Genomic DNA, 24,723 nt, shown 5'->3' with positions numbered 1-24,723 from the left:
AGGTTTTTCTTTTATTTTCTGAGATGGTGTGGAATTTTTTCAGTTGAGGCAAGACAGCTGGTTTCTGTTGGCAATTAGCCCCCCAAGAGGCAGAGGGTATTTACCTCAGTGACTTTCTGGAGACCTAGTTCAGAAAGGTTAGAGTTGGAGGTGTATTAGGAGGGGACAGATAAAGCAGCTTTCCAGTGCGTGAAGGAAAAAGTGTTGATAATACTTAGAAAATGGTAATTCTTGAACTTATAATGTTCTTTATTTTGCTTTAAAATAAAGTATCTAATAAGATTTCTGAAAATAATGGCTAAGGTAAATATACTTTTCAAGACAGTGCTGTGGCAGTGGACTTTATATTCTTGATAAGTTACTATGTCTTGAAAAATTAGCTAGGCTACACCTTTTACTGTCTTGTAATTTTTTGTAGACAAAACTATAGTGTGCATATTCAAGGAGAAGAAATAAACATGTCTGTGAAAGAAGGACATGGTATAAACCCTCTTTGGAGGGTTTATGAATACATATTATGTTATATATTCAGTCTGTAATTCATTTTTGGTAGAGCCTGAGGAATAATCTTTATGGCAAAATTGGTTTAATCTCTAGGTAGAAATAAAATTTAGATATAGTAGCATTTGTTATTTATTAGTACTGTATGGCTTGATATATTTGTGTATTGAACAACTTGGTGATCTTCTATGGTAGATACATATTTTGTTCTTAAAGGTATTATTAGAGAGTTGGAGTCCTCGATTCAGTGTATGTGTGTTTAATGTTGAGATAGTAGGTAACCATTCAAAGTAACATAGTAGCAAAACAGACTTAGAAAAGTTTGTTTTATTAAATAATTTGTTAGTTCCCTGAATACCTTTAAACTTAAGAGGTATCCTATTTGCTGAATGGATTTTTTTTTTTTTTCCTTAAGCTGTATTGGGAACTTATTAGCAAAATGGCTCCATTCAATGATTCAATGTTCACATCCGTAAATTATTTTGATGCAATTACTCATTAATAGTTGCAGATGTTAGAAAATCTTTCTGACTCCAGTACTTGTTGGCAGAGGTTCTGATGGATATTCTTATCTTTGTTGGTATCTTCCTCTTTTCTTTTGTCTTTTTTATATAGGGAAACATTTAAAGGACATTTACAAATACTGCCTGTGTCTTAAAGCAAAATGGTAATGTATGTTGTTTAGGCAAAAGCAGTCAGTCTGTCTTCTGTTATCTTAGCTTTTGAAGATGCATCTGGGTATCTGAACAACTCACATGTAAAGCGTATGGAGTGCAATGGCTCTGTACATCTGTGTATCGTTATAGTGGATGGGGATGCAGACAAGCCCAATAATGGGTAAAAGTATAAAAAAAAATCCAATCATAGTCTTCTATTATAAAAACTGCCCCTAGAGATCAAACAACCTCTTGGTTGTCAGAATTCCCTCTGTTGAAGAAATTCATATAGAAGAGATTTTACATCTGCAAAGAAAGATGGTTGTGTAATTTCAGTAGAACGGGGTCGGAGCCTGATGATGTTCTGCACCACAAAAAAACTGTTCAAAACCCTTAAAAAAAAAAAAAAATCCCAACCAGATATCGGTACCGAGTTACTATTTCTGGACAACAGCGAATTGCTGAAGTTCACCTCTGCTAGAGGAGGTTGTTCACATGAGCGTTTTCCAAACCTGTATGTGAAACCATAGTTTCATGACTAACAATTTGGTCTGCAAATTACTGCAGAAAGTAGCAGTGTTATCTTTGTCTCACAATTTTTGACTCTGTGGCTGAGCTGCAAACTGAAAAGGGGTTTTTTGTTGGTTTTGTTTTCAGTTGTGCGTGCAGATTTATATTTCAGCCAAATTAGGAGCTGTACATTTATTAGAGCTTATGCAAGAAGCAGCAGGATTGCCTTTTACTGCTGCAATTTTTTCACTGGTGTGTTCTTAAGTCAGTCAACTGCAGTTTCACCTGACTCATTTTTAAATGAAATTAATTAGAAAGTGTTCACTTAACGAGCATTTTTGGTGGATAGGTATAGATGCTGATTTTTGTCAGAAAGATGGTGATTGGTGTTTGTGAGCCTCACTGGGTCAATGAAAGGAAACTGAGATGGGATGCCTGCCGATGCTCTGCCTTTTATATGCCTATCTCAAATAATTTTGTAAATGTGGTGTAATAGTATATCTACTGCAATTATTATATAGTTTCTGAGTCAAAAGAATAAACAGTGCTATGTAGTTTGAGATGTATATGTGAAAAGTGCTAAATAAATACTGTGTCTGTTTTGCAGGAATATAGTTCTAGAAAGCCTGGATGAAAAAGATCGAATCTGTTTCATGTGCTGCCAGCGCAAGACTATTGTTTGCATGTTTTCATTAAAGGTAAGGTACTTGTCAAAGAGCAAAAATGTGTTTGTGAAATTGATGTGTTAACATAGATGAAGTCCAGTATGAATGTAGTTGAAGATTCAAGCTAACTCATCAATGGAAAATTTGGATCATAATCTATCATAGTTTAGGCTTTTCAGATTAGGCCAGAGGTTCTTGTTTTGTCATGGTTTAAATATGAGCTTGTATATGTGAACAGTTTTATTTTTTTAATTACTATAGCTGGACATACTTAGTGGAAAAAAAGGTTCTAAGAAAACAATAAAAAACCTCCTGAATTTTCCTGCAATGTGCTTATTTTGAAGTGGGAAGGAAGTGAACTGACATGGATAACATATGAACCTACTATATCTCCTTGATGTGGATATTAAAGGAACCTTGAAAATAGTTTATGGGGAAGTTGTTGGAGGCTTCTAATTTTAAATCCTTAACAGGAAATCATTAAACTGTAGAAGAGCCAACATAACAGACTGTTGCTCTAAAACAAGAGCTAAATGCAGAGCATTCACATGAACTTGTCAGATCTTTTTTTAATGCTGGTTTTTTTTTCTTTCATGTTTACTGCAACCCAGATAAATACATTTTCATTTTTGTATTCTTCATATACATCAGTTCAGTAGTTGCATGCTGGATGAAATGTTAAAGCAATGCCATTATGGTCATACCTCAGGGAATAGGAAGAAGCTGAGATTATACTCCATCAGACCCAGAGGGTGTTAACTCCTTGCATGGGCAGGTCCTGCACTCCTTCATTGGCTAGGGAAAAACCTTTTAAAATGCGGATACTGTTCAGTTTTATTTTCTTCTTTTACACGAGATTCTCATACTTTATCTGAGACTATTGCTGAGATGACTGACACATTTCACATAGGCTATCCAAGAGCTATAAGAGGTATAATAACCTCTGGTCACTGTATCAGCTTGGCTTGTTGAAGCTTACTTAGGGGCTGGAGGAAGGAGAAAGACTATTATGTGGCTGTAAGCACCAAGACATGAAGGTTGGTCACCAGCGTCAGCTGAGGTGCTTTACAGATGAAGGAGGCTTAAGTTTGTGCCCAGGTTCTGAGCTTTTTATATATCTGAGCTATTGATAATTTTGTATTTTTCATGTGTCAGAAAAAATTAATCATGGCTTTTACAAAATATAACTTCGGGTAACTTTAAATAAAGCATGCTACTAGAAAAGAGAGGGCAGGATGCTGGCCACCCAGCACTGGCTTGTGATGTGGAATTAAGATGAAGTTGAATGTACCTGTCTCAATTCTTTTTATTGTCTGATGCAGCTGAGGGAAAGGAGTACTGCTGTGAAAAATGTTAGTATCTGTGTGAGCCTTCTTCCCTGCCACTCCTGCTGAGAAGGTAGACTTGTTTATTCACTTGGTTGAGTTTAGACCTACAAAATGTTTAATTTCAGATTCACAGGAGGTGTCATTTGCGGAGCAATGTAGTGCATTGGTGCACAAGGCTTTCTTCTGTCTCTGCTACAATGTACCTCTCCTTTCTGCAGTATTGGAGCTCCAGGCACCTGACCTTGTGCATCTTGTTCCCCTTTGTATGTTTCTTTTTCTTCTTTTTGCTTTTCAGTCTTTGAGCCTGTGGATAGGTAATCCTCAAAGATACCCTAGTGAGATTGCTGATGGTTATATCTAACAGACCGCATGATGCGTTAGCAAACATTAGAAAGTAAAATAATTCATGGAAGTCATGATACTTTTCTTCTGATGTCAGCTAACCTAGCAGATTCATCTGGGTTTAAACTACAGCTCCTTAATCTATTTTGGCTAAAGATGGGGTCATTCTTTTTTCAAAATGTAACTAATTTAATTTAGCTTAAACCTATTTGGGAATTTTTTTAAACTACAGTTAAAAGAAAAACTAAAAACTTTTCACCCACAAAAGAAATTGTGGCCTTTAATTTTGAGAAATGATTTGAATTAGTTGAACCAGACCAAGCAATAATAGTGCTTGTACAGCCACTCTGAAATGGACTTATTTCAATAACTGTTAGCCAGAATGAGGATAAGCTATTGTCAAGGTCAAGTAAATATCTAATTGTATTTGGTTTAGAAACATTTTGCGTTAAATGATTGTAAATCTTCTTATATTAAAAAAGCTTTTAATTTTGATGAGCCACTTAACCTAACTTCTGTCTCTGAAATAGCTGGGGGACCATGGGCAGTTTCTGCTTAGCATTTGGTTCCATTAAGTATAAAAACAAGAAAAGCAATCCCCGTATTTATATATGAGAGAGAGGTGCATGAAAAAATGCTAAATTGCCATTCAATTATTGCCTATTACTTGGGTTTTGGAGTGTGGAAACTGCAGTGGCACTCTCCATCAAACTTCATCTTTATTCAAAGTTTTTCTCCCTGCATCTTCAACTTTTATATACATGTTCGTATTTCTGCAAGCATCTGGTTTAGTTGAATCGAAGTTTCTTGTGAGCTAAAGGACTTCAGGAGAAAATTAGGAAATGTGGTTTTAGTTGCTGGAGGATCTGCTGGTTGTGTGCCCTGTGAATCTTGAAGCACTTTTGTTTTCCAATGGTGGTTTTGGGAATGTAGTTGTTGCATGCAAAAACATCTTTAATGTATTGTAATTTAATTAAATTTGTGAATGCAGGTATGATTTATATATGGTGCTATTGTCTTGACTGTAAAAGTTAGTATTGACAGAAATGAGGCACTTCATTCCACTTGAAAAGGCAAAAGCAATACTTGGACATAAAAAGAAGAGGCAGAAATACCGTGGAGTTTGAAGAGGAGTTTCTTCCATCATAACTAATTTTTTTTTCCCCTTTGTTTCCTTAACTTCTTTACAAATACCAGACTACCTAGAATATGTTTACATAAAGTATAGGGGTAGGAGTCAATCTGTTTGTTTCTGTTCCTGCGGTAGCCTATGATTTTCCACTCTGAATTGTTTAGGAAAGCGCTACCTATATTGAATGGTACTAATCCTTACATACCAACATCCCTGGCTACGTTTATTCACCTGTGAAACAGGGATATTGTACTTTTCGGAAGTAATAGGCTTTAGTTGTCCCTATGATGACCTAGATCCGACAATATTATTTTATCATTTTTTTGTCAATAGTTTCAAGTCAGTTTCCTTGTTTTCTGGTTACTTTGTATTAAAAAGTAATTGGAAAAAATCTTTTCACCCCCTTTTATGTGCGCTGTGCCCTGGATGGCAGTGGATCTGCTGCAGGCCTGGCAATTGACATGTGGTGCTTTGGATGTTAATTAAAAGGGAAATAGGGGTACGTTGTGGTGTTTTGGATTGTATAAAGCTCAAATTAGTCTTCGTCTCAAATTAGTCTTTGTTTCCTTTACGCACCTTTAAAGTATATGTTTCATCGTATATGTGGCAAATGTATAAAATACTCTGTTATGAAGCAATGGACAGATTTTTAAAGCAGGATTTCTCAACTGTATTTGGCTGATGATCTGATGGTATAAACACCTGTAAAATAGGAAGGGATAGTTATCTTATTGGATTAGCGTGGATTAATTCATTAATGTTTGTAACACGTTTTCAAATCCCTAGGCGCTCTAGAAATTCAAAGCTTTGTTGATACATTTCTTATTTTTTAAGTACTGTTGACTTTAATGTGGTTAATGGAAGGAAATGCAAAGTACTTGCAGGACTTAAGCCAAACAATTATCTCCATTTTACTGACAGTGGAAGTATCTTTGCAAAATTCAGTAATGGTTTTAGCTGTTTTAAGCTAGTAGCGGGAAGGGGCTCTGGGAGTTGAAAGTGGTAGTAGATCACAAATACAACGATGTCTAGAATTTCAGCTACAAAAATGAAATGCACAGAACTCTCCAGTATGAAGTGATAATAGTAGTAGTACTCTTAAATAGTCGTAAGTGCATCAGCATGTCCCACAGGATGTGTAATTCCAGGGAAAGCACCGGTGGGAATCCTTATTGTCCAAGCAGGAAAGCAGGGCTTTCAGGCCAGGAGCAGGGAAAGATGGGGGTGGGTGGGGCTGGAGTAACATGCTGGGATTCCTGGAGTAACATGCTGGCATTCCTGGAGCAATGTGAAGAGTCCCGTGCTTTGAGTTAGTAGCTGGTGCCCTACTTATAGCTAGTGAAGTGTGCCTGTAGCCTTAAGTGGAGCGTCCGAGCCGCCTGTAGTAGAGCCGCCTGTAGTAGAGCCGCCTGTAGTAGAGCCGCCTGTAGTAGAGCCGCCTGTAGTAGAGCCGCCTGTAGTAGCAGCCCGCACCGCCGCGGCTCGGCCCCTGCGCCTGGAGCTGCCTGCGTGCCCGCCGGCCGGCGGCAGGGGGCGCCGTGGTGGCCGCGGACGCGCCCGGCCGCCCCTTCCGCCGCGGCGGGGGGGGGGGGGGGGGGGGCCTGGCGAGGCGGCGGGCGGGGGCGCGGCGCGGCAGGGGGCGCTGCGGCGCGGAACGCGGAGCGCCCGCCGTTCCGGCGGCGATTGTCGGAGGCGGGCGGCGCGGTGCGGCGCCGCGGACATGCCCGAGCGGCGCCGGCGACATCAACAATAGTCCGCGGCGGCGGGCCGGGAGCCATCGCGGGCGGGGAGCGGCGGGCGCCGCCGCGTCGAGCCTTCCCCCCCCCCCCCCCCCCCCCCCCGCCCCCCATGGAGGGGCTGTACTCGCTGGGGGTGAGCGTGTACTCCGACCAGGGCGGCAGGAAATACATGGAGGACGTGACCCAGATCGTGGTGGAGCCCGAGCCGCCGGCCGAGGCGGAGCGCGGCCCCCCGCACAAAGGCGGAGCGGCGCCCGGAGGCCCGCGCGCCGCCGAGCCCCTCGCCGAGAGCGGCCGGCGGAGGGGAGGGAGCCCGCGGGCGCCGGAGGAGGGAGCGCCGCCGCTCGGCCCCGGCTCCGGCCGGCGGCCGCGCGGCTCCGTGGCCTTCTTCGCCGTGTGCGACGGGCACGGCGGCCGGGAGGCGGCCCAGTTCGCCCGGGAGAACCTGTGGGGCTTCATCAAGAAGCAGAAGGGCTTCGGCTCGGCGGAGCCGGCCGAGGTGTGCGCGGCCCTGCGCAAGGGCTTCATCGCTTGCCACCGGGCCATGTGGAAAAAGCTGCGTAAGTTACAGGCGATCGGCGCCTTCCAGCCGCCCCGGCTCCGCCGGGCCCCCGTCCCCTCCCGCCTCGGTGCCCGCCGGGGGAGCAGGTAGCGCTGCCGGCCCGCGGCCTTTCCGCCCAGCCGCCGCGCCTGGCCGTGCCTCTCCCCTGGGTTCCTCTTCTCCTTTCTGCGGGGCCCTGCAGCGAGGACTAAGGGGACAGCAAATCCCCCTGCCCACCTGCCTACCCCCCACATCACCCCGAGACGCCGGTCGCTCCCGTTCCCCGTATGCTGGTGGCCCCTGAGCGTGGGACGTCCCGCTTTTAGCCGCCTTTTTCTCCCCCCCCCGCACTGTTGTGAGTTGCGTGCTTGAAAGCCTCCCTCCATCTCTTACTTAGGAGCAGGGCACCCGCGCTGCTGGTAGCATCGCTACCATCTGTGTGCAGGGAATAGGGAGGGGAGGAGAAAGTGGGATGTGATTTGAGATGTTGAATCAAGTAATTCCGTAAAACAAGAAAAACTGGAGAGCAAACTGGGGGAGAAAAGATAGAATCAGAGGGCGAGGACACATTGTAGGACTATTGTGCTATGTGGCTGAAGATGGTGTGATTATAGAGCTGCAGTTTGTTTTCGGGGTGTTGCAAGTCGGATCTCCAAATTCGATTTATTGGGAGGTCTTCATCTTGTTGCCTTGGGGAGCTGCACGGAACTCGCCCTTAGATTTCCCTTGTCCAGAGTATCATGAAAAGGAAAAAAAAAAAAAAGTAATTTTAGCAAACTTATATGGGCTGGCACAGTGTTTTTTCCCTAACTGTGCCTTGATTCCAACTATTTCTGTCGAGTCCTGATGGAAGGGTTAGAAATGTGGCTCTTTCATAAAGGAAAATCGTTTGCTCATTTTATTATTTGAGAATTGGGGAATGTGCAGTGTACCTGACAAAACAGAAAACACACTCAGTATCCTGAAGATTATATAGCTCGTTTGCTTAACTGCAGTAGGATAGAAGTTGGGGTCCTAAATAGGTAAGGGTAAAGGAGAGGAGAGTGACAAGGCAGGTGACAGTAATCATTCTTGTACTCTTCCTTCTCCCTGAGATCTAGTGAGACTGCGGAATTGAGTTTCTGAAAGGGAATTTTTTTTTCTTGGTAAGGTGAAGGTTATGGCTTAGAGTATGGTTGCTGTTTACGTATGATGTGTAGAGTGTGTGTGTGTAATGTGTATGCATTTATGTATTCAAAAGCCCCAGAAAGAGAAAATATGACAACAGTGAACGGTATATGAAGACAGGCAGGCAGGAGTGGAACGCAGTAGAAGTGGATCAAGAACATAGACAGCGATACTGACAGTTGGGCTTGGGAGGCAAACATAAAAAGCAAGAATTGTACTTAGAGCACCGTGGGGTTTCAACGAAGTGATTCATGGCAGGGGGAATTATAGTGTCAAAACAGTTTCATTTTCTTTTTCCTTTTTCTTGAATAGCAAAATAGAGAAGTTGTGCAAGTGTCAGATACTTGAAAAGATACGGGGGAAGGAATAGCAAGGTTGAGGGCACACTGATATCGGACAGAAAGGAAAGGGTGTGAATTTTAGAAGCACCAGAACTTGACCGCAACCTTGGTCCTGGGGAACAAGCGGTGAGTGGCACATGACCTCCTGGGCTGCAGCCTTGCATGATAAGGAGAGAGATGTATGAATAGGGGAAGATGGTATGGGGGAGAAAGATTCTAGTTTTCCCTGATCTGTTATTTGTCACTAACTATGTGTGAACACAAAATGCAGAGAGGTGGAGTGAAGTGACAGAATGCAGGAAATACTGTTTAAGTAATGAGTGCTTAGCAAATAGTACTGGGGTTGTGGCACCAATTTAAATTGTTGTGAGAAACAACATAGCTCTGGCTATAAGCATTTGATGACAGTTTTAGGTAGGCTATATAGTAAACTTCTACATAGCATGTTTGGTCTTCCTGATTGCTGCTGCATGTGTGTAACAGCTAGAGTTTTATGGGACAAAAGCATTAGTTTATAACTTCTCATACTATGTTACGGAATCCCAGTGCTAATTTTACTTATAGTAAATAATTTCCCATATCATCATATGTAGAGCAGATCTTTAACTGTGTATTGATGACACTATGGACATGAAAGGGAGACTGGGTATTTTGGTATCTTGAAATGGCGGTGGGAGAATGGTTTGGATTTTTGATGTAAAAGATGAAGTCTTTATTGCTTCCAGTTGATGGCCATTGGAAGAGAAACTCGTACTCAGTTGCTCTGTTAGTTCTTGGAAGCTGTGGGGTCATCCCAGTGGCCATCTCCTGTGATAGGCAGCAAACATATTGATGATGAGAGTACCAGAAAAATTAAAACATAAAAATACCCCTTTGTCATTGCTGATAATTTTTGGGTTAATTATATAGTAATAAAATTATCTGTATGCTAAAGAGTAATTTCTGGAGTAAAAGTTCTTACTTGAAGCCTGTTTCTACAACTGGCAGTGGTAGGAAAAGTGTTTACAAGAAGCATGCTCAGGAGGTCCCAGATTTTGATGTGACTTTACTGAGGATTGCATAGGTTTGTGTTTCTTTGGTAATTAATTATTTGTATAGCCAAGAGCTTGTTTTTAAATGTTGTGTTTGGCTTGATACTATTAAAAACATTTTTCAGCATTACTAGTTACAATTTAGAAAGAGTTGCATACTGCTTTGGTTATAACTCTTTCCATTAAATTTAATGGAAGCAATAAAAGTCAAATAATATTTTCATCTTTTGTGCAATAACAAGGTAATTTTCACTGCAAAGTCATAATTTCAGGATCATTCTTAGAAATGTTTAAGAGTTTATGTATGTATTCTTATCTGAAAAGGACCTAGACCACTTGAGGCAATGCAGATTTTCAGGATAATGTAAAATTTTTGTGGTCTATTGCTGTATTAAAAGTTCATACAGCATTTATTTTTTGAAAATTTAATAAGAGTTTTAGAATCAAATCAATTTGAAATGAGGTATTGTAGTTTGACTCAACATATATAAAACCAGTGAAATAAAAATGACATATATTCTTTAGCAATTTTTGATTCCCAGAATAATCCTGAATCATTCTCAAAAATAAACAGGAGCAGAACTTCCACAAATGCGTTTTGGAGCAGTCTGTGTGTTTCAGATCACACGCCAACCATCATAAGTGAATTTGCTTTTTAGACTGTGGTGGAGTATTTTTTTTCTGTTACAGATGTGGTATCCAGGTGTAGGATCCATATTTTGGTGTAACATATACTGTTTGGGATGGGTTGTTTGTTTTAAATCAATTCCTACCCCTCTCTCCAGTCCCTCCACCAGAAGAAGGGTGATAAAAGTAAGAAGTAATTGCAAGTTGTGTATGAACAGCTTACAGTCCTGGAATGCTGCGTGAATTTGTCTCTTGAAACTGTCAACTGTTGTAAGGAACAAACTAGATTATAAGTTTGATAGCTGCAGATATCTTGAACACTTAACACGCATTCTTTTTTTTTTCTTTTTTCTTTTTTTTTCTTGAAAGAATGGGAAGTGCATCTGTTAAACTGGAAAATGTGGTATTTTGTAGGTAGGTATTGTGAGAGTCTGTAACAGGCGACTTTGTTAGTACCCTGCTAGACGCAGATGTGGGTGTACTTCCTACTCTCCATTCGCATCAGCTGGGTCAGTGTGTGCACTGCACTGTTTCATAAATAACGTGATTTTCAGATCTAAAGCCACCTAGCTGTAGTGGAGTCGTGTCCGCCCTGGGATGTATCGATGTTTCTAGTACATAGCTTAATAATTCATGACAATAAATACAGAATTAGGGATACAGGCCCACAAGGAAACTTTGACTAACTTTGTTTTCCCAGAGGGCTACCTAGAGGTATTTCTCTGTTGCTAAAGTTGTAGTAGTAGTAGTAGTATGTCATCCATGGACATTTCAGGTATATCTTTGAAGTGTGAATTTAGCTTTGAGAGCTTTGTTGTAATTTCAGAATTTCTTTTAATCTGTCGATTTGGTGTGGTATAAAAAACGGGCAATAATTTGCTCTGAACTTACTGAAGTAGAGTTCTAAACTCAAAAGCGGATGGCATTTAATATTGTTACTTTCAAGGGATGTTACTAATGCCGGTTGTGTGCTTACGGAAAAGCTTGTGTTTTTATTGGAGCTGGTGTGGCCAGGTAGGGAAAGAAGTGTTATGTGTGTATTTAAATAAGAACGGCAACTGGAGCTGATGTTTCTACGAAAGGAAGAGTTTAATGCGCTGTTACTTGTAACTGTTAATTAGTATATATTCTCAGTTAATTTGTTAGAGGACAAAATGCCTTTTGATCACACCTGGTCACTTGGACTATTGCGGTATCTTTATAAAAGAAATATAGGGCTTTTTTTTCGGTCAAAATAATATTTTGTCTTGTATCTTGCACCTAAATACAAGAAAAAGAACAAGGTAACAAGAATAGTCTCATAAAATAGCATTTGGTGAGTTTTTCTGGGTCATGGTAGTACGCAGGAAAAGAATTCAGCAAGGAAGAAAACTTTCTTGATGGTAGTGTCCTGCGTACGTTTGTTCTTAGGGGTTCCATATAGTTTGCACTAAAATGTTTTTTATTTTTTCAAATGAATAAAGGGAAAGAAAAGATGCAACCAAGTCAAATTTCATGAAGCAAAACACTTTATACTTCCTGTCCTAGGCAGCAGGTGACAATTTCAATGTGCCAGCTGATGTGCCAGCTACAAAACCAGTTGAGTTTACGCACTCAGAGTTACAAAACTGAGTGAAGGGTAGTGTGTTTCAAGTAGAGGGGAAAAATAGTTGTAGAAAGATATCCTGTTGCCTAAGTTACAAGATTGATAAAAACATGTTCCTGATACGTGGAGGAGTCTGATAAGTGACTTTAATTTTAATACTTGAGCTCAGAAGGAAACTCAGGAGTTTTGACGCTTTTGTTAATTTCTGATGAGACACAATCTCTAAAGAAAGGAATACGCTGTGCTATATATAATACTTATCTCTAAGCCGGAGCAAGGCATGAACTAAAATCCCCTTGATGACAGGCAGATCTAATTTTTGGTTCTGTTGGAGCCTAAAATCTGAGGCTGCTGTATCATTCTTTTTCTCATAAGTGGGTGATTTTACTCTCTCTGCTCTTCATTCCCATAAAGACTGATTTGACTCTCTGATATATTTTATTGCTGTTGAGGGGTTGTTACACTGACAGAAACTCATTAGTTGCAGCTTGTTTTCTGTTAAGTGCATGGTTGAAGTCCTCATTACCACTTGGCTTCCTCCCTCATTTGCTTTCCATTTGGAATGTGTTAGATTTAATATCCACAGTTAAAATTGCCAGACAAAGTACTTTCAATAAGCTGATTGAATGTTTGTGTTCTTGAAATAAGGCTACTCCTAGGGAGAAAGTGTATTTTAGTATTTAGAACACAAAGCTAGAACTCCGTGTTAGAACTTAAATGTTTAAATTATGCTGATATCTTGGTAGCTAACACTGAGGTAATGCAGCTTTTATTGTCAGACTGTCTATATAATTCTGTTTCTCCTTCAGCACGTCTTCCATGTCTTCTCTTTCTTGCCGCAGGCATCTGAACATCTTTCAGTGGCACTAGGACTTACTAAGTTCCTAATCTTTTGCTTCTGCTTAAAACTTTTGAAGTTTAAAATATCTATTTTCGCACAGAGGGGAAGGCTTAATTGTGTTTTGGTTTTCTTGTGTGTTTGTTGTGCCATAGGAAAATAAATAATACAGTGCTTTGGCAGTCTGGCTTGGGTATTTCCTGCAAACAGAATGTGTATCACAGTGGAATTTTTATGTTGTACTGTGTGAGCGTGACTTGTGAAGTGCAGAAGATAGAATGTGACAAGGAGATGAGTCTCCCATCTGAGTTTGTCTGAAGGCATGAGTGGGTGCAGTGAAGAAGAAACATGAGGTTGCTGTTGACAGTTGAAATCAAGCGATAACTAGGAACTTGGGTTCTGTTTTCTGAGGGTGCTGAAGTAGGGAGGAGGACTGGTATGGCAAATCTTTCTTAATTGGGATCTTGTCGCAGTCGTTTTGTGGAGTTTTGGAAGAAGATGAACTTGGGTGTGTAGACACAAAAATAGACAAGAAAAGAAAAGGCATGAAAGAGAAATTTGGATTGGACATAAATGGAGAGAGTAGCGTAATAGGAGATTAACGTAAGTGTTTTGAGGGCAAAGCAGTTGAGAAAAAAATTTTCCTAACCATGCCTAATTCATGCTAGTATAGGTATCTTATTGTTCTGAATTCAAGGGATATCTTCTGCAGAAGATTTGATGTTGAGTTATGGATAGCATGCTTAAATAGTCTGCATTATTCAATCCTCCAAAAGGAAATGCGAATAAAACAGTTGAGATGTTACTCAACTTAAAATGTTGTTCAGCATATAAAAGTAAAACAGCATTTTCTTTCCTTCCGAGGGGATCAGGAATTTCCAGAAAACCTGATTGCCAGTCAAATGTCCAGACAAAATGACCTAATTTATAACGTTTCTACCTCTTCAGACAGGGAAGTGAACAGTAGTTCTTAACGAAACGCTTGGTTGATCCTGTTCAACACTCAAGGAGCACATCTTCCCCCATGTTCTTCTAGCGGTGCTTGGAATATTAAACCAGAGGAGACAGTTTTTGAATCCTATCTTAGTGCTTTGATACTGGCTTTATATATGTGTGTCAATTTAAGCTGTAGCTAGGGGAGTGATGTTGTGAAAGTGGGGGGGAGCTGAGGGCACTGGTTTGCCTGGCCATACTGTAGTTAAGCACGCGCTGTATTGTAACGTTACACAAGCCTCTGTGACACACCCTTCATCTTGATCTTCAGAACATTACCAGTTCCACAGAATTAAAAACAAAGGTATTTTTATTTGCTTTTTTTTTTTCCTCATTGCAGCAGAATGGCCGAAGACCATGACAGGTCTGCCAAGCACGTCGGGAACTACTGCCAGTGTGGTAATTATCCGCGGGTCAAAGATGTATGTTGCTCATGTTGGTGATTCAGGAGTGGTGCTGGGAGTCCAGGATGACCCCAAAGATGACTTTGTGAGAGCTGTGGAGGTGACACAGGACCACAAGCCGGAGCTTCCCAAAGAAAGGGAGAGAATTGAAGGCCTTGGGGGCAGGTAACTGTGTCTTGTGCTTTTTACTTCAGTTTTGATCTCTGGGTGCTATTTGTGTTTTTCTGACTGAACTAGGCTTAAGCTTGCTTGTTTTGGGGGGAGCAAGCAAGCTGGTGAATCTCATATTCTATTTATGTTCCTTCCCTATCTATGCTCTGGTTTTTTTCTAGCTTGTTGGGGAATAAGTTATAGTGATCCATTGTTACACTGTTGTGCTTTTTGCTAGTGTATAAACAAAACTTCAATTTCCTGGTGGATCATGCAGCTGAGGTGTGGTTACAATTCTAAATGTTCAGTGAAAACTTTGAAGTGGAGATACTGATATTTGGCCTATTTTTCATTAAATTCAGAGGAATCGGGGTGGGGGGGAAATTGCCTTTCCATAGAGATAATGATATGAGCTCTGGAGTATCCGGTTTGTCAAATGGTGGAAACACAGCAGTTTTGACACAAAATACTCTATAATTTCTCATGCTTTCTGCATTGTTCCTGAGGTGACAATGGCAGCTGTTGAGTAGGCTCTTCAAAGCTTCTGTTTAAGGGACATAAAAAAATCTTACATTTGAAACAAGATACTGTATTTGCTGTGCTTAAATATACGCTTAAAATGTTAGAATACCACATTTTAACACATACCTTTACACTAGTAATTTCTTCGCTGTCAGGAGCTGGCAGATGTTAGAACACCTCCGAGTTGCGGTTGATGTGTGCTCCCTGTGACTGAGGAGGAAAGCAGGCAGGTTTGTCAGATGGCACTAATGTTTTGAGACAAACCTCAGGGCTTGCATTTGGCGTAGCTTCACAGGAGCTCTCTGTTCTTTCGTTCTACAGTATCACACCAGATGGATGGGCACAGTTTCCTTCTCTTAGCAGTTCAGAGGCAGAGATCACTGAAGGTTTTCCTGTTGACATCATTCATACGAGAACCCTGTCAGCTCATTAACCTTCAGATATTTGTATCTCTAGCAGGTGGAAGTTGATCAGTTAGCTGTATTGGTAGCTTTTCAGAAAGGGTAGCCTGCAGTTTTGCTAGGTTAGTACTTGTAAATGGATAGGTTTCCAAGTTGTGTATCTCAGAGATTGAAAGTCTCTGAAGCTTCAAAGAAGCATTCCCTGGAACTTTGTGTCAACAGGAATGGTTAAATTTTTTTTGTTGTTGTTTTTAAATCTTTATTTTTACTGGTGCTCCCTCTGTTTTTCCCAGGCTGGCTGTTGCAGGCTATTGTGAGGCAAATGGTAGGAGTGAGGTGGAACTATGCAGCTATGCTTATTAATGTCTTCTCTTTCATGAGAGCGAATTGGGAAAAGTTAATCGGAGAGCATAATTGAATCTTTCATTAAAAATGGTATTTTCCTAGTAACAGTCTCTGAGTGTGGGATGAGGTCGTCTTTCAGATAATGGCTGCAGTTAGCTTTGTGTGGTCATTAGTTGTACAAGTGGATGAGATCAATTTTTAGGATGTGGTGTTTGACTTTGCCGCACTGTGCATGCAAAAGGATGGAGCTAAACATGCCCTTGTTGTTAAGGCCTTTGAAGTCTCAGGAAGTGCATCTTGAATAGCTTCAGTATGAGGAATCTTGAGGCTGTTCCAGAGTTTCTCAGTTTCTAATTACCAATGGCTGTTCCTTGGATAAAAGCTAGCTTTTAAGTATCTAGTTCTTAACTTGGTTGGGACCAAGCTTTGCTAGTTCCTTGTTCCATCACCTTTTCTTCCTTGATGGCTCGTACTCTGTTCTTCCTTCTTCCCTGCCTCCCCTGCCCGATAACAGCTGCCCCATTTACTTGCTCTGTAGCTTCTCCTTTGACCTGTCTAATGCCATCTGTGAGGACTAAAACCCATGCTCAGTGCTTTAGAGCAGGTGTTAACATTCAAATGCAGAGCTGTTTCTTCCTATCTCCTGCTTTCAGCAGATAGCAGTTATGAACAATTCCTCTTTTATTTCTGCCTCATGTTGGTGCACCATTAAGGAAATCCATACAGAAGGCTGCTCCTTTCTCTTTTTTTTTTTCAACTATACTGTGCTGCTCTTTACTGCCAAACTTTGGCAGATGGAGAAAACTGGAGGAACTACGTGATATTTCCACCCAAGTGAGTTGATGTTGACGGTCCTCATCTGAGGAAAGCAAATTCAGTTCTGCTTTTTCTCTGACAGATTAAAAAGATACTCTTACATCTGGTTGTTGCAGCCAGCCAGAATTTCTTCCAGGTCTTCATTCCCCTGCTTTTTCTTTTCTTCTGCCCTTCATCTCTCACTTTTCCCTTTGCTTTAATATGGAATGAAACTATCTAAGTGATACCATGTGTTTTGAAATACTCAATTGTGCTGTGGACTTCCCTGAAGGTGCTGTCATTATTGACTCCATATTTGCATATTTAACGGGTTTTGTGTCATTGAAACTAACTTTCATGCTTTCATTTCCATTCCTTTTTAACCCCTGCCTCTTTCTCATGGTTTTAGTGTGATCAACAAGTCTGGCGTGAATCGTGTCGTTTGGAAGAGACCTCGTCTGACCCACAATGGCCCTGTGCGCCGCAGCACCGTCATTGACCAGATCCCGTTCCTGGCAGTTGCTAGAGCGCTTGGTAAGTTGTGCCCATGTTTGGAAAGTGAGACACCACTGCATACAGGCCAGCAGAACTGAATTATACCCTGTTTTGCCAAAACATATAGTTTAGAGGGAATTACTTGCTTGCCTTGATTACAAGGCCTTCTGAAAGTCTGGGCCTTTTAAAGTATTTTTAATACAATATGGATTTCATTTTTCAAATAAAGCTGTAGAAGGTGTCATTGGTGAGTGAAACACCTGCCCTACAACATGCAGGATTTTCAATGTCAGTCTTACAAGGATGGTACTTTATTTCTGGTGCAAATGAAAATGTACAAAGCAGTATGTGTCTCCAAGATGGAGAGTACATTTGTCTTATTGAAATAATAGGACTGTAATTTCTGACTAGGTGGTGGTAAGTTTTGCTGCATAGCATATGAATTACTTTGGTCTTCCTTTTGAGGTGAATCTGTTTTCTTTCAAGACTTAGCATAGAATGAACAAAGGGATGAAAGTCAAGTCTGTGTTTTAGCTAAAACTTGCCTTTGCGAGAGTGTTAGTAATGGGAAACTTTGAGGAACACTTTATTCAAAGGACAAAAAGGCATATTACAGTACCTAGCAAACTTGCTATGAATGGTTTTTGGGAAGCACTTCATAACTTAATCTTTGGATACCTCTTGCCCGTAAGTGTTAGTGTTCTCTGGTCAGGTTTTTTCCTTAAATTTCATTGCAGAATTCCAATCTTCTGCAGTTCGTTTTGTTTCCTTCCTTCCTCCCTTCGCCCCAGTGAAGAATTCTCTATCCAGATATACCCAGTATAGGTTCAATTTTATGGAAATGTGGTATCATATTTTTACCTGTGAAAACTGTCCTGTGACTTAATTTCTTCTTGGCAAGCTTGACAGTTACGTGCTAGTGCTGTCAGTGTTCCTAGATCAGCTGGCAGTGTGTCATGGGGACAGTCTGTTCCTGGGACCGTGGTCGTCTTGATAATTGCATAGCATTACTGTATCTGATTTCAAAGGCCATGATATCTGTTTCACATGGATTTGTCCAGTGTTAAGAAGAATTTTGCAGTGATAACTAACATTGTAAAAGATAGCTATATATCAAGGAAGGAGTCACAGGTGGCTAGGTAGCTGAATGGTGATCTTTTAATAAAAATAAAATTTTAACATTATGGACATTTTTCTCTCTATCTTAAAAGTCTTTATTATGTGTCATATTTTAGGCAAGGTAGATGCTTATTTTATGGTTAGTAAACCTGACTCGAGAGTTTGAGTAAATCCTTCGGAGTTAATAGATGACTAGCAGAGATCTTCATCCACTGAGCAACATATCCCTCTTCTCCCCTTTTCTGCAGAAGGGTATGTGTTCCTCATAGATTACAAAAAGTGTATGCTTAATTTTGATGAATCTTTCATTCCTATGATTGCGAGTTTGTTGTTTGTCTAAATAGCTGGATGACTTTTGATCCGATTCCTCTCAGCAAGCTGAACAAAAGGATTTGGCTGGGTTTTGTGTGCAGATGGGAATTCAAGGAATGATGCATCTGTTAGCCCCCTACTGCGTTCTTTCCTGTTACGTGGATGAAGAGGATTACTGGAGAGTTTTAGGTCCAAGAAATGAGAACACCTATCTTTTAACAATTCTTGGATTCAAAAGTTAGCAGATTTGAAAGCTTAAAAGAGGGCTTTGGCATCTTGAAATGATGGAGAAACAGATTTACAATGTGACAACGTTTTGGTGTTTGCTTGCGCAAGGAGCCTCCGTAGCCTCTTCACATCCCCTTCTGAGGAGGTATGACAAACCTCCTGGAAAAAGGAACACAGCTGCTTCGCTCTGTAGGACCCAGATGGTGCACAGACGCTCACAGTTTGGAAACAGGATTTAACTTCTTTCTGAGGCCAGCATGCCCCTTACACTGCTTACAAAAGACCTACCACGACTAAAGCCATTTGCATTCGTGCTGTTGAGGCCTGCTCGACCTCTTGGCTGGCTCCCAGATTGCTATCCTGGTTGGCACAGCACTGCTGCGTTGGAGCCTCTCCAAGCGGAGTAATAACTGTCAGTGTTGACATATACTGGTTACCAATACTCTAGTCAATCCCACTAAGATGTAGCACAGTGATGCTTTTTGCTAAGTCCAAACTCGGTTGTTATTCTTGATAGAAATCCCAGACTGGACAACAATTGGACAATAATTTTTAGTAGGAAAGCAAGAATGTCTCGACGCTCTGCACTGTGGAGAGAAACCTAGAGTTGTGAATTTACTATCTTTAAAGTGGGAAGAGTATCTGATTAAAAACCCTAAAATTTAGAACATAGGTGGTTTTTTTTTAAAGTTTGTCTTTCTCTTACAACACTTCAGAATACTTTGATGCAGTCTCATCCTTCGTCCAGTCCTTAAGTCTAGCACTTATTGTAAGGAGTACAGCAAAGGTTTTAGAAATAGCAGGAATAAAACACTGTGGAAAAGTATTGCATTGGTCAAATATTTGGACAGCAGAAAGGATACTGGTGCAATACAAGTTCTTCTGGCCAGATTAATTCTGTTGACATTCCCTTTACTGTTCTGATTGTCTACAGTGTCTTTCTGCCCTAAAATAAGCATTTGTGGTATGCACTTTTTATTACCACTGCTTCTCACGACAGTAGTGGCTGCATTTAAGTAATGTTTAATTTATTTATAGCCCCATAACAAGTCAGAAATATTTAGGCTTCATACTGTCTCTGTAAATCATCTGTATGCTGCTTTTACTGTATACAGGTTTTAAGTCTTCTAAGGAAATATTTTAAACTGTAGCAGGGTATTCTGCATTTTAAGCATAGCTACTTCTGCTAACCTTTTCTGGGCAATGAAAACATCTTTCTTTATACCAATTTGCCTTGTAATAGATACTTATGAATCCCGTACAATCTCAGAATCGTTCACCTCAGGACTTGCTACCCGTTCTGATCAGAAGAACATTTTGTTTCCCTAGAGTGTAATCATTTGAGTAAGTTTCCTGGTAACTGTCCATTTTGTATGCCTGTCCCTAATACAGGTGTGAGGTAACTCCGATTACTTGAATCCCCTTGCCTAAGGCAAGGTTATGAGTATGCAAATTGCTGGATACGGTAGAGCAGATGCTCAGGGGTGACAAGCCATCGTGTAACTCACTTGTGTGTTTCGAAGAGTCTGTGTGTGTCATTGCATCATGTATTAGCTATTGTCTCCCTGTGGAGACAGTAACTCCATGTGGCACTCAGGAAGGCACTGTAGACTCCCGTGAGCATGCTTACATGTGCATGTCTTGGAAAGAATGCTGAGAGGGGAAATAACCTGCTCTGTATATGTATAACATAATAGCCAGATATACGCTAGCAGAAAGGTTACATTTCAGCTATAACATCTGTCTAAATACATTAACTTAGACCTGTTTCTGGGATGATAAGCACAAGGCTGTAAGTGTACAAGATGATGTGTGTTTTGTTCCCATGTGTTGAACCCATTGTGGAAGAATGGAATGAAGAGTTTTGATCTTTGGAAACGAGTTTTGAAGTAAAATCTGGCCATGTGTGTAACTTTGAAAGATGGTATATAAAGTAGGGGAAGTATAGAAAAGCTACAGTCTGAGCTCTGAATATCTTATGGTATAACTTGAAACAAGAACAGAATGTAGAAACAAGGAGACAAATGCTGTGATTAATCACTGAGCTTTGTAGGTTGACTGTAAGTGTAACTTAAACTCATTGTAGTTTTCTTAAGTTGTTATTTAAGTTCATATCCCCAGCTGTCCCCCAGCCTGATCAAGTTGACTGGTAATGTGTGGTGTGATGGTAGAAATGGGTCTTGATTGGTTTTTAAATAATATAGGATCCCTCTTGTTGGTAAATTAGTACAGGTCTAAATCTAGTAAATCTTTTACAGACTTTTCTCCCTCCTCCTCCTTCTCCCCTTTTCTTGAGAACTAACACGGAGCCAAGATCTGCAGCTGTCAAAAGGGTTATGTAGTAAGGGATTGCCTTGCAGTATTGTAGCTGCTTGGTGTGTGTGTGGGGGGTTAAATTAATGAATGATGAAACCTGAACCAAGAACCCGTTAGTTAAACCACTCATTCATGTGGCAACATGAAGTATCTTTTCCCTGCTTTTATGTAGAAATATAATAGATTCACCCCCATATTTTAGGTGGAGTGGCCTCCACCATACAGGTTTGATTTTTCATAAGAACATGAATTTCCTGCTGACCCCTAGAAAGAGTTATGTGCCAGAACAGTGAATGCTCAATGTATAGCTGCTACGAGAATGTTGGCTCTGACAGTGATATGGAAGCTGTTTTCCAGAGCAACTTACTGGATGCCAGAACTGTTTTGTGAAGCTCTGTGAATGTGCATACCATGAAACCCTAGAGAAGAGGGTATAACTGACCTCAAATGATCTAAGTAAATTGCTGTATAAGGGTTTAGTTTTTTACATGCATTTAATTATTTTTTAAAAAAAAAGTTACCAAATAGAATGGGCACAGTTGCTACGCAATGTCTGCTTCTCAGTTCTTTTTTTTCTGCTCCTTTGTACGCCCCACCATGAAGATCAATTACATCGAATTGCATAAGCTAGTGAGTTATATTTAAGCACTGCACAGCATTTTCCGGGTTTTATTGATAATTGCTTTTTTAATTTTATCTATATAAAACCAGACAAACTTGAGGTGCATTTGGGATTCTAGTCTTGTCCTAGGGATGTCTTGCTCTAGCTTGTATAATTTTCTTCACCCCCAAGACAAAATATATATGTATGCCTGTACAAAATGCAGAGTATATACTTTACTTTGCGGATCTCTGTGTTATGCAGATCACGTGAAGGCATGTGTGGATCCGTGTAGCTCAAATGAGAAAGTTTAGGGCTCCCCCCCTTCACTCGGCAGGCTGGAGGTCTCTGTGCATGCTGCCTCTTCAGCGCTCTCTTCTTTGGCCATGTAGAAAAGCAATAATAACATTTGTCTCCTAAAGGCAGAACTTTATCCAGGTTTAGTCAGTGCATTCTTCTGTTTTACCACTTGTCTTCAGCTAAGTAAATGCTGTTAGGATTGTCTTTTGAAGCTTGAAATTCCACCTTAGTGTTCATTTGAAGGATTTAATTCAGGGCCAGAAATTGTGAGTAGCTTTCTTCATGTCATTTTAGCTCTTCACCTCTATGTTTGCATACTAGCTCTTGCAGGCTTTTCTCATGCAGTGTGCTCTGGCGCAGCCCTAGACAAGACACTTGTTTTCTCTCTTGCCTGTTATTTTGCTAACATACAAGCAGAGATGAGCAGTCATGGTGAAGACTGCCTTATGAGCAGCTTTTAATTCACCATTCATTTTAAATGCAATTATTTGTTTAATTTGCTGTTGAAATACTGTTCTCTTGCCTGTGCTTTCCTTTTCTACATAGTGTTGAGGGTGGCGTTGTTTCAACAGGTTTGACTGAAATAGTATGTAAAAGAGGCTCCTAAAAAAGTACTCCTAAAGGAGTAGTGAAAGTTTTAGAGCCTCAAGGGCTATCTGCCTAACTTCTGCTCGCTGCTACCTTCAGTTTTGTCCCCATCTCTCAGACTGAACAGTCTTTAATCATTCCTGGGTTGTATGTATGGGACATTGTGTTGCATTCATCTTTAGACTGCTGTAAAGATGCCCTCTTGTGGCTATAGGGCTAGGTTGTCATGAGTTTTGGCGAAAACGTTTTCCACCCCAGCTCAGCCTGAATGGTTTTAAGTGGTTACTGTCTGTATCCTTGCTGAGATTTGCCTGACTTCCTAGCAGCGCTTGCCTCATTGACAGTGAAAAAAGGAAGTTCTGCAAGTCTTCTCTTTGTACTAACAGACCTTTTAGATAAAACTTTGATTTAAAAAGATCTGGGATTAATCAAACTGGGTTTTTGTTTTGGGCTGACTTATAAAAGTAAACTTTTCTTTCCTCTATTAAAACCAAAAGATATCTTTGTATTCAAAACAGCATGCTCCAGAAACGTAAATGAAAGACTTGATTTATATGACTTCTGGACATAGTTTTGCTATAAGAAGGCTTTGGGCTTAATCTAGTCCAGTCTACTTATATGATGGGTGTTTTTGTTTGTAACTTCAGTTACTTTCTTTCCTGGCAGCAGCTGAGTTACAAGTACGGGTTTTTTTCATTGTATTTTCAAAGGTAATAGTAAGCAGATAAGATAGACTACGTATTTTGATATTTTTATAGGTAGCTGAATTATTTTCCTGCTCTTTTAGTGTATGATTTCGAACGTCTATTTTTCATTTTGTAAGATGCAATGTAATTCTTGTGTAGATCTCTGTACGTTATTCTGGTTCGAGTCATGACTAAGAAACAAGTATGATTTTTCTGGAAAATATGGAAGAAACTACATTAATACCACTTTTTTGGTTTGGAAAAGAAATATGCAAGCCTCACACCCAAAGAGATATTCCTGGTCTGTAAGTTTTTAGAGAACAAGATTGTTAAGTTTTGTAAATGTTTGGGTTTTAATTCGGAACAAAAATAGTATGGCGCACAAAGTGAAGTCTGAGAACCTGGCATTCCAGTTCTGTAATACTAGCCTTTGGCGTATCACATCATCTTGCTATCTTGGTGTCCCAGTCTACTGAAGGGTCACTTGTCTGTCTACTTGCTTTGGGACAAAATTAAAGATCTCAGAGCACTTTGAAAAGCGTAGGGAAAAGTGTACTCTGCTTTCTGGCTTACTTTCATCTCCCTTTTTCCTTCCCAGAATTGTGACAGAGGGTGCCATGTAAAGTGACTCTTCCTAAGTTTGTCATATATTCCTCAGCTGCTGTGGATGCTCCGCTCTCCAGCTGGCCAGAGAGAGAGATGCAGCTGACATTAGTATTCTATCTATGCAGCAGCTCTAAAAAGCATTGACTTAATCTGTGGTGCTCTGCCCTTTAGGAAAAAAAAAAAAAAAAATAGTACCTCACCCTAGTGACATGGGTTGGCCTTTGCTGGCTTGGAGTTGAAGGACCTGAGAGAATTATTCTTTAAGTGAAGTACCCCTTATGCAGTACTGTTCTACCAAGGATCCCTTGCCTGCTTGATTAGTCTGAGTTTGGAGGTTTATGGGAGTAGACTGATGAAAGATTAACCCTGAAGGCAGTTTTCCCTGTTCTTTAGGGCAATCGCAAGTACTGGTTGTTTCCTTCTAGGCTGAGGAAGGAAGAATCTGGATTCTTCTATGTGCCTCAGGCTTCAAATGTACTTTATGAAACTTTTCCTGGGTCAAAGGACAAAAGCTTTTTTTTTTTTTTTTTTTTTCAGTTTGTGACATCTAGAGCTCCACTTAGCTTTCAGTAGCTCCAGACTTGTCTGGAGTTGGTCAGTTAATACCTGATTGTGCTTTAATGCTGTTCTGTCGTACAACTTTGTAAATAAGTTATTGTGTATTTCCTAGAGATTTTTGAGCTTGAACAGATGATGGGTACAGTTGAATTTAAAACTCATGGAGATTCAGTTCTCACTGTGTATTTACAGCAACCTTGGAATGCTGCCTTGACAGAGGTGATGCTACAGATTATTTGAAAGAATTCATTTTGCCAAAAAATGCATGTTTAATAAACTTAGTCTTTGAAGCTGTAAGTCC

General features: G+C 40.4%; 1 protein-coding gene across 1 annotated transcript in view; it reads left to right on the top strand.

Moving 5' to 3' along the window:
* Positions 1 to 6,982: 6,982 nt before the first annotated feature.
* The window catches only part of PPM1D (protein phosphatase, Mg2+/Mn2+ dependent 1D), a 28,244-nt gene continuing 10,503 nt past the window's right edge, over positions 6,983 to 24,723 (top strand). The window contains exons 1-3 of the mRNA XM_050909134.1: positions 6,983 to 7,433; positions 14,337 to 14,565; positions 17,023 to 17,147. Of these exons, the coding sequence (XP_050765091.1) occupies positions 6,983 to 7,433; positions 14,337 to 14,565; positions 17,023 to 17,147 (805 nt within the window). The remainder of the gene's footprint in view (positions 7,434 to 14,336; positions 14,566 to 17,022; positions 17,148 to 24,723) is intronic.

Source organism: Gymnogyps californianus, chromosome 20 (assembly GCF_018139145.2).
Source record: "Gymnogyps californianus isolate 813 chromosome 20, ASM1813914v2, whole genome shotgun sequence".
In the NCBI taxonomy this organism is placed as follows: domain Eukaryota; kingdom Metazoa; phylum Chordata; class Aves; order Accipitriformes; family Cathartidae; genus Gymnogyps; species Gymnogyps californianus.
Note: the sequence above shows the minus strand (reverse complement) of the source record. Positions and strands in the feature narration are given on the sequence as shown.